This window comes from Candoia aspera, chromosome 12 (genome assembly GCF_035149785.1).
Source record: "Candoia aspera isolate rCanAsp1 chromosome 12, rCanAsp1.hap2, whole genome shotgun sequence".
Taxonomy (NCBI): Eukaryota; Metazoa; Chordata; class Lepidosauria; order Squamata; family Boidae; genus Candoia; species Candoia aspera.
The window spans coordinates 2296888-2310968 of record NC_086164.1 but is presented as its reverse complement, the minus strand read 5'-3'; the positions used below and the strand labels follow the sequence as shown (position 1 = coordinate 2310968).

Genomic DNA, 14081 nt, shown 5'->3' with positions numbered 1-14081 from the left:
GTTGTTTCTCTGAACAGAGGAAAACAAGAGAGCAAAATGAATTGCCGAGCTAAGCCAAAAAGCCCATCTGTTCCAGCCTTCTTCAACCTATTTGGAACCCTTGGCTGCTCAATGCCAACGCATTTCATTCGGAAAAACTTATCTAGCCCAACACCATTCCTCTGGGAAGCTTACAAGTAAAGGTCTTACTTTATCGTCATTACTCCCCCTTGATTGTAATTCTGAAGAAAGAGATTCCATGTATCATCCTTAATTAAAAGCCATTACTAGCTGTCTGATCGCTTTCCAGACCAGGGGTCCCCAAACTCTTCAGCTCAACTTCACTTCATGAAGTTTCAGATTGTTCATAGACTCTCAAACCTTTGTTATATGAAAATAATTTAATAAATACTACTTTAATAGTACTACAAATAACCACCACCACAACAATATCCCCTTGGATAGTCGCATCGATCCTTGGGGGTCAGTATTGACCACTTTGGAGAACCCTGTTCTAAAGCATCAAAGTAAAGACTAAGTTCACAGACTGACAACTGTGTTCTGCTTTTGATCATCTTAGGATAGAATCAGAAAGAATTTCAGAGATACACTGATCCCTCGAAACAATGACCATGGGAAGACCTCAAGATGGACATAAAAGCAACAGGGTCCCTTTTCATGGGAGAACTTTGAGTTCTAGTATCTGAAAGGTGCAGAGAACATTTTCTTCTTTTAAACAAACAAACAAAAAGTATTATTAAAATATAGGCAAATAACATTCATTCATGGTGGGAAAATGTCTGAAATTCAAGAACTGGTGCCAGTCCTCTGTAATGAGAGGGAACTATTTTGACACATGCAGTAGTTTAGTTTAACAAACTTCAAAAGCCCAGCTGGGATCATGCACATAAAGTGAACCCCGAATTAAAACACTTATGTCTAATGGGACGTGGGCCTAAAGGGAAGTTTATATACAGTAGTTTCTTCCTCCAGAATATATTAATTAGAGGACAGTCCTTCCATGGGAGCATCTGCTGTTGAGCTTCTTTTGCACTGAAGCTTTGGAAAAATCCCATTTCTACCCATTGATACCGCTAAATGCAGTTATTTCATTATGACTATGACGTTTCGCTCATTTCAGTTACTCTAAGACAAGCGATAACCCAAAATCAACTTTTCCATCCCAGATAAGCTTTCCAAGATATGCTGCTGCTACTCTCTCCATTTTCATTAGATTTTGTAGCCTGTTTATCAAACCTGTCAAAGAGATTACCATCCAAACACGTTCTGACACGAATCTTTGACACCTCATTCTTCCGTTGCAACAATTCCATTGCAACAAGTCAAAGGGCTGGAAGCGCTGATGGTTTCATTTTGTTGTTTCCAAGTTGCTAGAAATGTTTCCGTCAATGCTATATCATCAATCTGAAAGAAGTCATCCATGCTTAGGTGGAGACAGAATTTTACCAGCATCCTTCTTATAAGGAATGCATGTGTTCAGCTAACTGTGTAAGCTGTAATGGTCAAGGAAAATAATAGCTTCCTTGTCTCAAGAGCTTCAAGGTTCTCCTGGGGGATAAGGATGCCTAAGAATAAGTTGGAATATGAGGGAGGCTGGCAAGTACATGATAGGTATAAGTTGGGAGATGGCACGAATGGAAGATGAGGGAAGGAAATACAAACCAGAACCAGTAGAAGATAATACAAGCATGCAAGCATGCGCACATGGGGGATATCTTGTCCGAAAGTAACCGGACAGGTAATTGTACTGTTAAATTCTCCTCCCACGATTAGATCATTCCACTCCCAAAGGAGGGGCCAATGTGGAATTGTATACCGGAAGGAGGGGAGAAATCCCTAAATGGTGATGGGTGTAGATGTAGTGTACAGTTAACATGGATAACACAAATGTATGCATGCCTATGTACCCTGTGACAGAAATTGCCCAATAATCATGTTATGCTTGTAACTGTATCTTATAGATAATGGTATAAAAGATGCTGTCCACTAACACAAAGGGCTCTCCTTTTCAGAGGAGAGACCCCCTTGTTATTTGAGCGCTCAAATAAAAGGGTTATCCTATTTCTCACTTGGTGTGTTTATTGGGGCCCATACCAGGTTTAAGGGACTCCGGTCCTAAGCCGTGATTTGCGGCCCTTCATTTATATCCAATTTTTCTCCTCTTTTTTTTCTCTGCCTCCTCCCCATAGCGACGTTCAATTGCTAAAATGAACTGCAGCATGCTTTTTTAAAGTTCAGAGGATACATTTGGAGAGGAAAATAATGCTGATGAAGAAGGTTAAAAAGGCAATATAGAACTGAATTATTAACCCTCTTAAGAAAGGGCATATAATTTTCTTTGCCCTTGCCTTTGTCATGGAGAGTGTAGATTCCCAAAACTGAAAACTAAATAGAAACACAAAAATAATTTTTTCAACAAGGGAAATCGTTGATGTTCCATAATCAAGTTACTCAGAACACAGCTTTTGTTATCTCTGGTTTTGCTTGGGGTTTTTTGTTATCACTGGTTTTCTACAAAAAGCATTCAGCAGCCTTATTTCACCAGCTACATTGGAAATGGCACTCATTACTTGCCAAGCTGCCTTTTTTCATTCTTGGATTTATGTATATTTAAGGTCCTGACATCCTGTTCTCTTTTTGCATAAAACCCCGGAATCTAGCATCTGAATCCCTCCACCCCACCCTTCCTAGTGAGGTGCAAATGACCCACATTGCCTCAGTTCTGTCATAAACCCGCTTCGAAGAAAGCTATGAAAGCTACTGAGAAGGGGGAAAATGCACATTTTTCCAAAGTGACAATGAGTCAGCCAGGATCTCAGAGATGGCTGGTGTGAGCAAGTGCCACCCTCGAATTCATTCTCAGTGTCAGAATATGTGATATGATTAGTTTTTTGCCAGGCCTTACCCTCTACCACACCCACAGGATTTTAGGTACCAAAACAAGTCGTAGCTCTTGCTGTGCGGGTGTGCATTTGTGTAAAATGTTGAGTGTTGAACAATGTTTTCCAATGTTTGCTTATCTCTGTTTTCAGCTGGCATGTCTATCAGACTTACCCCCTTTTTCCATTATTATTATTATTATTATTATTATTATTATTATTATTATTATTATTATTATTATTATTTCTTCTCCTCCTCCTTCTTCCCACAAGGATCTTGCAAAGGAAGACATTGTTTATACTCTTGGAAATGTAGGACCAAGCTCCACACACAGACATGGATTTCCACTTTTTTTTAAGTGCAAGTTCTACTCTACAAACGAGACATCGCAGGAAGAGACCGTGTTAGTCTCCAGCAGCAGAAAATCACAAGCAGCTGGTAGCACCCTTCTTGACTAACTTTTAACTTTTTATTAAAAGGCATAAAGACATGAACTGAGCCACGGCTCACAAAGGCGTCTGCCTTCTAATAAAATGTGTTAATGTGAAAGATGCAAGCAGGGTTCTGATTTTCAGTGGACTAGAAAATCTGCAACAGCTTTTAATCATTGTTGGGCAGCTTGGGAAGTGGGCATCGATGGAGTCTTTCTCTAGAACCCTGTACAAAATCCCAGAGACTGCTATCTAATCCCATGGAGCTCCATCTGAGCAGGGCCCTCTCACTTATGTCCCCTGTGGGCATTAGGGCAACAAAAAAAGCTTCCACTGGGTAGCCATCAGAAAGCGGAGGTCTAGATGCTTGCTGATCTACTTATGGCCCCTTTTCTGCTGATGAGCAGATTGTAAGGTGCTGCGACTTCCGCATTGTATGGAAACAGTTACCAGCTTCCCAAGTGTTTGCAGTAGCAAAGATGGTTTGCTGTTTGCCGGGGAGTAAAGGCTGACGAAAGGAAGTGGTTGTTGAGTAGACAACTTTTCTTCATTCCGTTTTGCTGGGCCTCCTCGTGCAAGTCTTGCTGGTTCCACCTGACGATGGTCCAGCCCGCTTCCGGAATGCGGCTGCACGTCTGCAGTTGCAGGCGAGACGTTTGAATGGGAATCTGCAGCGAGGCTGCGATTCTCCAACTTCGTGCTGCGAATGGGAACGCTAGCAAACTGAGAGCAATTTCTGAGAAATCAGGTTCTTAGCTACGGGGTCCCTTTCATTCCAGAGCGCCCATCAACTGAGAGCCCTCGTGGTTCTCCTTGATGCATGGCCCCAACATCACTCCCTTCCAATCAGCTTCCCTAGGTGTGAATCGTTCTGCAAACCCTTCACGGGTTGGCTTACCCATTGGTTCTGCTCACCCCACCAGGTCTAGCAGGGAGGACACGCTCCAGGTCCCATCCATCAAATCATGCCATTTTCCTGGGCCCCGGAGTCGTGCCTTCTCGGTGGCTGCACCTGCCCTGTGGAACAGCCTCCGCCCAGAGATCCGGATGGTCCCCACCCTGTTCATGTTTCCCCCAGTCATTTGGGCCAGGAGGTTGGGCAAACTCAGTTGGGATGCGGTTCTGTTTGGGCGGGTTATTTAACTAGGGTGTCATGGGTTTATACTGTTGTGATGGTTTTAATCTTCTGATACCACCCAGAGTCACTGCTCTATAAAGGGAAGGGAAGGGGGGTTCTCCTTGGTAGTTCCTTGAGTAGGGTAGGTAGTCCCTAATAGTCCCTAATCAAGGAACTACCAAGGAGAAACACCCCCCGACCAACACTGGCAGGGCAAGCTACTGTATATAAACAGGGAGCAAAACCCACTCCCTTCTAGCACTGAAGATGTTGCCTAGTTGGGTAATGAAACGTCTGCAAGCCAACAGCCAAGCTCAGAGAGCACCAAGGACCCCACAGTTCAACCCTGAGCTACAGAGATTCTCGTCTGTTGAAAGCAGATCTGGGGTTGCAGTCTAGGAAGATGCTCGACTTGGAGAATTCATTCTAAATGCAATCTTTCTCAGGCTGTCTGTATGTATTGTGCAAAGCTAGGGAAAAAATTACCCCAAGCCAAACGTTTTTATTTGAATGACATAACAAGCAGGCAGCCTTCAGATTATGTTCAGACACCTCCCGGCCCTCTGAAGGTAGGGCTGGGAATGACAAATTCAAGGGGGGTGGGGGTTAAAAGCCATCAGGTCACATAACTTCCTCTCCTTCAGATTCCACAGAATTGCTGCCAATCAAAATTCAGATTCCTAACCTGCAGAGACGCTGCATTCATACAACTCACTTAATCGGGTTAGATAAAGATCAAGCTGCTGCGTTCACATGCAGTGCTAAATTTGACTGAATCCCCCCTTGTGGCTACAGTTGTGTTCACAAAACAGCACACTTACCCTAGTGAGAGAGAAACCTTATGGCCGGATTCAGAGAACACTCTGAGCTTGGCTCATGTTCACTTGAATGAGTTATTTTGCGGTTTTGCATTCGTTGCAAACTCGCAACAAATATGGATAAATCCATTAACCTGGCTGAGCTGGTTTTGCAAATACCCTCACAATCTGAGCTGGGTTGCATTTTCCCTGCATAAGGCAACCTGGGTGTGAGAATCCAACTGGCATGGGAGACCATGACTTCTGCCCTGTCCTTCCCTCAGCCAGTTAAACTAGGCTAGAATTGTGGTGTGCACACTGCCCCTGAAGTGGAAATCAGCATCAAATGGGAGCAGATATGCATTCCTCTGCTATTTTGTGCCAGGCGAAAAACGGACAGCATCCTACGATTGCAGATTTTCCCGTTCCATGCAGCTAAAATCAGCCCTTGCCGCTGCCACATGGCTGCCTTTGATCAGATCCTTACTCCACCTTTTTAAACCAGGGATTTCCACCTACATCAGCAGGGGTATCCACACAGTGTGGGCCAAAACGTCAAGATGGTGGCATAAGCTCTGCCTGGGTTTTTTTTTGGTTTTTTTTTAATGTGTGGCTGCTGTGGTGCTTGGCATAATACCTGGAAGGTCTCCACATGTGTGCTGAAGAAGAAAAGCCACCCAAGTGCTCATCAGGAAGTGCAACGCATTTAATTGTCTGCTGAGTTGACTCAGTCTCCTGGTTCACACAGTGCCCAAACCAAAAGCTAACCAAATAAGGCTGGGTTTGCACAACCCACTAAGGCACCAAAGGAACACTGTGAGGAACGGGAAACATCATTCTTCTCTTGAGAGGCCATGGACCAGTATAGACAAAACTGGTCTGAATAAACCAGTGTTTCTCAACCTTGGCAGCTTGAAGATGTGTGGACTTCAACTCCCAGAATTCCCCAGCCAGCCAAGCTGGCTGGGGAATTCTGGGAGTTGAAGTCCACACATCTTCAAGCTGCCAAGGTTGAGAAACACTGGAATAGACAGCTTCTAATGGCGTCTGGCCTGTTAAAAGGGAGGGGGATGTTCTTGATATGAGCAACACCCTTTAGCATTTCGGCTGCCAAGAACAGAATCCACCCAAGTGAGTGCGCCAAAAAAATTATTTGGGAAGAAGAAAGCAACAAGTTTCTCTTAAGTGCTCCGGGAGGTCTCTCAACCATTTGATTTAGCTTCCCAATGCTAAGATTTTATGTAAGTTCTAAAGAGCGCCCTTAATATAGCATCCTGAGCAGGAGTGTCTTGCTGATGGTGATCTGCTGCCGGGGCGTGGGCCAAATTCTGAGATTTGCTGCCATCGTGTGGTAGCTACCAGTCTGCACACTATTTTTATATTATTCCTAAACTGAGATTAGATTCAGAAACAACTGTTTTCCCGCCTCCAAACTATAGTATCGAGATTGCACCATGGGCTCATTTATTTGTCATTTGCTTCTCCAGATTCATGCATGAATTTCCCTCCATGGTGTGGTTTGTTAGGACTGGAACCGGGTGCATTAAATCTGCATCAAAACTGGTTTCGGTGAAGGAAAATGGAGGATGCTGCCTTTTCAAACAGAAGAGGACAATTTAAGACCTTACATTGTTTTCAGGGGATAGCTAACAATGATGGCTGTGCCTGGGTGTTTTAAAAAGTGGGTGCCACATCCTTGATCCCTAAATGCTTAGTACAGTTTGAGAGTGGAACAAAGTAGAATTCACCTTGAGATTTTTTTGTACAGGTTGGGGAACAAATTTTATTCAAAGAATTTGCAGAGCAGATTTACACGGCAACACCTAGCTGGCCATGGCTGATCTTGGATAGGCGAAGAAGGATCAGAACTGGTTAGTCCTTGGATGGGACACTCCCTAGGCTAGACTAGGAGATTGCGGGGGAAAAACAGAATAAAGAAATGTCAAATTCCTTCTGTGCTGGCCCAGAAAAATAGTACCATATTGTAACATTGGAGAAGAATCGAGGCAAAGCTGTGTATATATCCGCTACACCAGACAGTGGTTGCTTACTGCTAACTAGTATTTGTTGAGTCTTCCAGGGAAAAATACAGGGCCCAGGAGAAAAAATATCACAAAGCAAGCGCAGCAAATGTGGGATTTTCTCCCCATCCCTGTAAGTCAATGCTTCTCAGCCCTGTCAACTTTAAGACGGGTGGACTTCAACTCCCAGAATTCCCCAGCCAGCATGGCTGGCTGGGGAATTCTGGGAGTTGAAGTCCACCCGTCTTAAAGTTGACAAGGTTGAGAAACACTGCCGTAAGTAAAGTGCTTGTTGTATATTTTCCATCAGGGAGATCCTACCACAATGTCTTTTTCTGCTCCTGGGAAGAAAAAAAAAAAGAATATTCTAATGGGGGGTGGGGAGATGACTTCCAATTCTGGGAAGAAAAAGATGAATATTCAAATTACTAACAAAGTTGGGAAGAACCATTGGCTCCCTGGCTCATGCCTTAAAATTCAAGAACAACCTTCTCCAAAAGCCAGATTTTTACCCAGATTCTTACCTTCATTGCATGGTATTGCCTAAATCAGTGTTTTTCAAGTCTGGCAACTTTTAAGATGTGTGGCCTTCAGCATGGCTGGCTGGGGAGTTCTGGGAGTTGACATCCGCACATCTTAAAGTTGCCAAGGTTGAGAAACACTGGCCTAAATGCACAGGTTTGACTTTGGGGGCAGCAAATGTACAACTCCTTGACCCTTTTGTAACTAAGCTACTGAGAAAAAAGAAACTACTTTCTTTTTCCCAGTAGCTTATCAAGACAGATGTGGGAGCATCTCTTTGTACCCATTCCAAAAATGGAAAAAAAAAAAAGCCCATGGAAAAAATACGTGGTCAGGGAAGATGGAGGGTTCACTGGCATTTGACTACTTTTCTTAATTACAGCTCCTGTGATTTTCAACAGTCCCCAGAAAGTCTTTTGAGAAGAAATAATAGGCAAATAGGTCCATTTTTTAAAAGCGCAAATTGGCCATTAGCAGGGATACCTAGAAAACACAAAAGAGATCAACCATTCGTGGATAATATTCAAGTATAACATCAGGGATAGGAAGACCAACGGGGTGATAATAATAATAGTAATCATCCTCATCCTCATCATCATCAAAATGCTTTGTCAATTAATTAGTTAGGTAAATAATTTTAAAACATTTGGTGGACTATCAAGCTGCCTTTCCACAGTTGCAGCATTTTAGGTTGTCTAGAACGTCTTCACTATTCCCATTAATGTCCCAGGGGGCTCCACAGGGAATGTGTGTGTCAAAAAAGTCAAAATGGCAGTTGCGACTTCTCAGTCATGGCTGCCATCTTGATATTTTTTCCTCCCCTCCATGGATACTCCTACACATGCCATCTTCTTGCCAATGAAGAGTTGGCTTATTTGTGATACCAATCAGTCAGTCTTCGACAGAAGATCTTCTGTGTTAACTATGACAAGCTAAAATAATTCAGGTCACAGCATTCATTTTTTGGAGCTCTTCTTAAAAATATATGGCTTTATACTTTTTAAAAAAATTATTTGAAGTTCAGTTTGGGTAAGTTAAAAAAAAAATCCCAGGAGATTTCAAACACAGAACACATTTCAAAAATCAGCCACACATGATGAAACTTGGAAGAAACAAATGACATTCCCCAGTTTTCCTTTTCCATCAAAACCTTCAATTTCGGTCCATTCATTAGCAGCACACAGACACACATACACACACACACAGAGTGAGTTTCTACCTCCTGAAAAACACCATCTACCTTCCCCCACATCTTGAAAGCGTTAAAGGATTAAAAATAAACCAGGACCGACTTACCTCTGGCTCATATTTTGCAACCTAGCCGAACCAGTAAGACAAGCCGATCGGGAATCGGCAGGCTCTCGGATGGGTCGAGGACATCTTTCTTGTTCCAAGAGGCCTAACAGTGAACCATATTTCTCATCCGACATGCCACCTTGTGCCACGTGCAGATCAGAAGCTGGGTACCTCGAAACTGTGGTCAAACTTGGATCGCCCCCAGAAGCCAAGGGCCAGAGCTCAGCGGTCGCCGGAGAGGCACCCTGGAGAAGGGAGGGCTGGTAGAGATCCATCGCAGGAGCAGCTGTGTTCTCCTCGGAAGCACAGAGGTTCAACGGGGAGGACGCACCATAGGGCTTCGCCCAGTGGGGTGAAAGACCCCACTCATGGGAAGGTCTGTGGTTTTCTGTTCAAAAAACACAAGCAGAGGCATTCAAGTTCCAGAGGGACGGGCATCCCCTCTTTCCACTGAGAGGTAAATTACATGTGAAAACAGGGGAGAACGTGGCCTCTGAAAAATGCCACCTGATTTGATGGGCAGGTACGAGGACAGGGACAAACTAATGTCTGCCTTCCGTACGGTAGCTTTGCCCACTTCGCTGTAGCCTGCCCGCTTGAGTTTGCAGCAAGACATGTTGATAAACTTACAAGAATAATTATCTTTACCAGAGGCAATCATTCTGTTAAGTGGCTGGTTACAGCAGGAATGAGAAACCCTGGTCTGCAGTTATTGCCTTCCTCCCATTGGCCACTCTGGCTGCTGGGCACTGAAGTTCACCAACATTTGGATACCACAACTCAAGGAGCTGTTTGTTGGAGTTTGGCGTTGGAGGGTTGGGCTGTGCTGTGTGTCACCATGCACGTGCCCCCAGTCACTACCCATCAGATCTTAGGGCTAAGAAATTGCCCACTCCCATGTGGACCCAGCTAAGCTTCTTGGATGAATTCCTTGTTTCGGAACAAAAGGGAATCGTTGAGAGGGAAACTCCACGGCATGATGGCAGAGCCTACGTTTCGTGTAGAAGGTCCATCTGGGAGAAGCTGCTGCCTTTTCATGGAAGTTCTCCATATTAGCCACGATGGCCGTAAATTTACCCCTGGCTCTGCTTTATAATCTGAACCACCCAAGATTCCTTCTCGACAAAAGGCAGAGCGGACCCCTGCTCAAAAGAACCGCAGCAAAATCAAATAAATTATAATCCCTAATGTAACTCTTAATAGTGCAGAAGCATTTTTTAAACAACTGCTCATGTACTCATCAGCTTCCTACAGGGTGGTTGGGCACATATCCTTTGACCTGAAACGTAATCCCTCTCTGAGGAAGTCTTGAGTTTGCCTCATAGCAGGTTTAGTAAAAAAGGGGGCAGAAGACAGTGGAGGGGTGTGAATGGCCCAGTGAGGCTAAACTCTTATAAAGGGACCTTTGTGTATGGCAGAAATTATTTTAGGAGTGTACCTGGGCATTGCAACTTATCTAAGATTATTGGCTCCAGGGATAATGCCTCCGGTGGAACAGAAGTATATAAACTCTGGAAGTGTCTTCAAAACCCAACCCTTCCCATCGTTTAAGTGTGATCCACAGAGCCTGTTCTGCATTCTGGGCTGGCTTTCAGGTCTGGTGGAGGAAGCTATAGCAGGGCCAGTGTCGAAGAAAGGTTCTTCTACATAAGGAATGGGTGCCATCTTCTTCTTTGCCACAGATAGCAACATATCTTGGGCTGGTTTGGGGGATGATCTTAGATTTCTCAACCCCCATTTCTCAGGCACACAGTGTGTAAAAGACTGTGAGAACCCAGGAGGACACTAAAAATCTAAGTCACAGCTCAGATTAATCCCTGTCCTTCAGGCGGCCAACGGGTTTTGTTAAACATCAATACAATTTCACCTGGAGAACTTTGTTCTCAATAAGGAGTTCTGTTACTTTCACATGAGTTGCTGTCTATTAAGTAAATATAACAAGCCAGGGGTGAAAAGCTCACCGTTGTCAATAATCCCACCTTCAGCACTGTTGTTTCTACTCAGGTTCTGCGGGTTTTTGGTGACACTCAAAGCTCTAGAGAAATGCTCATCCACCATGCTATTAGTGTCTCCTTGGAAGTAGGTTAACACCATGTAATGGGCCCCCCATTCTGTTTTCACTGGCTGTTTGGTTCTGCTCAGCTTTGTGGAATTATTCTTTGTCTCTTCCATACCTGGAAATATTTGTCCGGGCCTAAAAATAAAGGTGACACAAGAAAGATGTACATGGACTTGATGGTGATGTTGAGTCCATGGTACTGATTATCTCCTGCTCCCCCCTCCCCAAGATCACCACTGAGATTACTCAGAGTTTATGCTTGGGATGTTCCACCTGGAGAAAACAAGACAGAGGGGAGACATGAGATCAGTGTTCAGGTATGTAAAAGGTTCCAGGGAGAAGATGCTCAGGAACCATTTTCCATTTGCACAAAAACAAGGACCAGAAATAGCTGATATAGTTGTAGCTACCACAATTTCATTTACATATAAGGAAAAATATCCTTACCGTAAGATCTGTACAACAATGGAACATACAGAGGAACAGTGCACCTATGGAGGTGGTGGGTTGTCCATCTCTGAAGGCTTTAAAAAGAGGCTGGACAGCCACCTTTCATGGATGGTTGAATTAGTTGTCCTACACACTGCAGAAGATTGGTTTAATATGATCCTTGGGGTCTCTTCCAATTCCACAGTTCTATAATTCTATGATCAGTTGGGGCACTTCAACAATTGAAGTTGTGGTGCTGCCCTTCCTGGCTACCACATTCATTTCTAGGACAGCTTTCCCTACCTTAATGCTGTCAAGAACCATTAGCACTCACACATGTTAAGACCACCAAACCAGGTACATGAATGTAATGGCCAACATATTAAGCCCTTGTGATTATTGGTGTTTTTGTCATTGTGATTTCTAAAGCATGACTTATGGCTTAGCATGTTGTGTAAATGCAGCCAATGGGTAGGACTTGCAGCCTAGCATGGGAAGCCTAAGCAATCTTTAAGTGACACCTCACAAACTTGGTAACTCACCCTTTACCAAAAAATCTACTAAGTCTTCTTGGTTGCACGTCTGAAAGACAAGAGAACCTACAGAGGCAATCAAGTTCTTCAAGGATGACAAAACTGTCCTTACCCATGGCCAGAGTCCACGTCTTGGGGAAAATGTAGCCTGGCCCTGGAGACATGTGACTTTGAAAGGATAGTTTCCTCCAAGTAATTATCTTTTTGATTTCCCAACCAGTGTTTGAGATGAAGATAGTGCTCACACAGAAAGTGGGTGATGTCAACGGAATGTTTTGTTTGTTTGTAGTACTAGAGGCTTTGAACATAAAGTCAGCTCCCTCAAGATTGGGGGTAAGAGCCCAGCACCCTATTTTCCACAATGACCAAGCAGATGATCCATTCCAGGTGTCCACAGAATGTCCACCTCCCTCTACTGTCTCCCTCTACAGCTAATACTACTTTCAGATATGGAACAAAGGTAGGTGGACTTCAACCTGTAGAAAACACTTCATTTTAAACCAAGATTCACAACATCAAATTAGAGTAGATAGGATGCCAAAGAGATACACGAGAATTGGTTCAGGGCCAGACAGGAATACCTCAATTTTTAAAATTTCAACAATACTGTTCATTGGAAACTGTAAGTCAGAAAACCTTGCTAAACAACTGCATCTCAGTCAATAATTTCCAGAAACTGTAGCACCCCACCAAACATGTTGCATCTCCCATACTTCATTAGACACGTCCTCCTCCATTAGATGCACCTAATCCTTTGCTTGGATTACAGTGCTTTGGGACTTCCCACATACATCTGAGAAACAGAGAAACTCAGAGGCTGTTACCATACCATTTTCCATCCCTTTGGTCAACAGAGAACCCACCTGAGTTACTTCATCCTGTGATTCCCCAACTCCAGGGATCCTACCAATGCCTTCTGTAGCCACTTCACAGCGAGAAGAAAAGTGTAAGACTGTACCAGCAGCTTTCTATCCCTCCAGCAGCGAGCGAACAAGGCGTATCCTTCAGGCTTGCCAGCAGGAATGTGTGAAATGTACCCTGACAAGTCAACCAGGTTTAGAGGTTTCAGGAAAGAAGGCAATAAAAAGGGCTGTTCAGAGTGCTTGTAAAAAATAGCTGGCAACAATGGTGTGTGCCCAAGCCAAGGGATGGGTCTCCAGATTTAAGAACAGTTCCTGGTATCACAAGATGGACATGGGTAGAATAAAAAAAAAAATATCAGCTTTTCTTTCATAGGTGGATCTGTGCAGTTCTTGCAGCAAAGGTTTCAGCATGTTTCACTTTTTAACATTCTTCCTTCCTTCTTTTTGACTTTCTTGCCCCCCGCCCCGATGTTGTTCCTCATGTAGAGTGTAAAGTTATTTGCTGCTAGCCTCTGATATATATGCCTTCAAGTGAGTCTTAGCTCTTGGCAACTGCCTGGTGAAGTATCATATGTTTTATTTCAAGACATGCGGATTGGTGAAGTTTAGCTTTTAATTGGTGTGTTTGTCCTAATGTATGTATTCTTGGAGATTTTTTTTAATGCATTCAAGTAATTTTCTCCAGCATAATTCATTTTGGGGTGTTACTTTCACTTGGACACACTTTTTGAGATTAGAGAATTGCATAGCAAAATTCAGAAAAAGCACCAGCTCAACATTTGATTGCATTTTGGTTCAGGAAGTGGGAATTAGGTGAGAGGTAAGAGAGGTGATTCGAAGTCCTGAGTTTGCATCTCAGAACCCAGTTCCTTTCATCAAGATTGTTGAAAATTCTACTTCTCAATAGTTTGCTCATCAAACTGGAAGCATTATTATTTGCAACTGCATGGACTGAACTGTGCTAGATAACCAGGGCTCTGAAACTTCTAGGTCTCAATAATAACCCTTACCTTCATTTTTATGATCTATTTGTGTCCACACGAGGGTTTCTCAACCTTGGCAACTTTAAGACATGTGGACTTCAACTCCCAGAATTCCCCAGCCAGCCATGCTGGCTGGGGAATCCTGGGAAT

General features: G+C 43.6%; 1 protein-coding gene across 2 annotated transcripts; it reads right to left on the bottom strand.

The window, feature by feature from the left end:
- Positions 1 to 8111: 8111 nt before the first annotated feature.
- On the bottom strand, positions 8112 to 13443 carry VGLL1 (vestigial like family member 1). Of its 2 annotated transcripts, none has more exons than XM_063313604.1 (4): positions 12949 to 13443; positions 11044 to 11396; positions 9065 to 9452; positions 8112 to 8251 (listed from the first exon to the last, which is right to left on the bottom strand). In XM_063313604.1, the coding sequence occupies exons 2-4, from the start codon at positions 11234 to 11236 to the stop codon at positions 8239 to 8241; spliced, it is 594 nt and encodes a 197-aa protein (XP_063169674.1). In that variant the 5' UTR covers positions 11237 to 11396; positions 12949 to 13443; the 3' UTR covers positions 8112 to 8238. The 2 variants fall into 2 exon arrangements, with proteins under 2 accessions (XP_063169674.1, XP_063169673.1); XM_063313603.1 differs by having other exon boundaries at positions 11044 to 11258.
- Between the last annotated feature and the right edge of the window lie 638 nt (positions 13444 to 14081).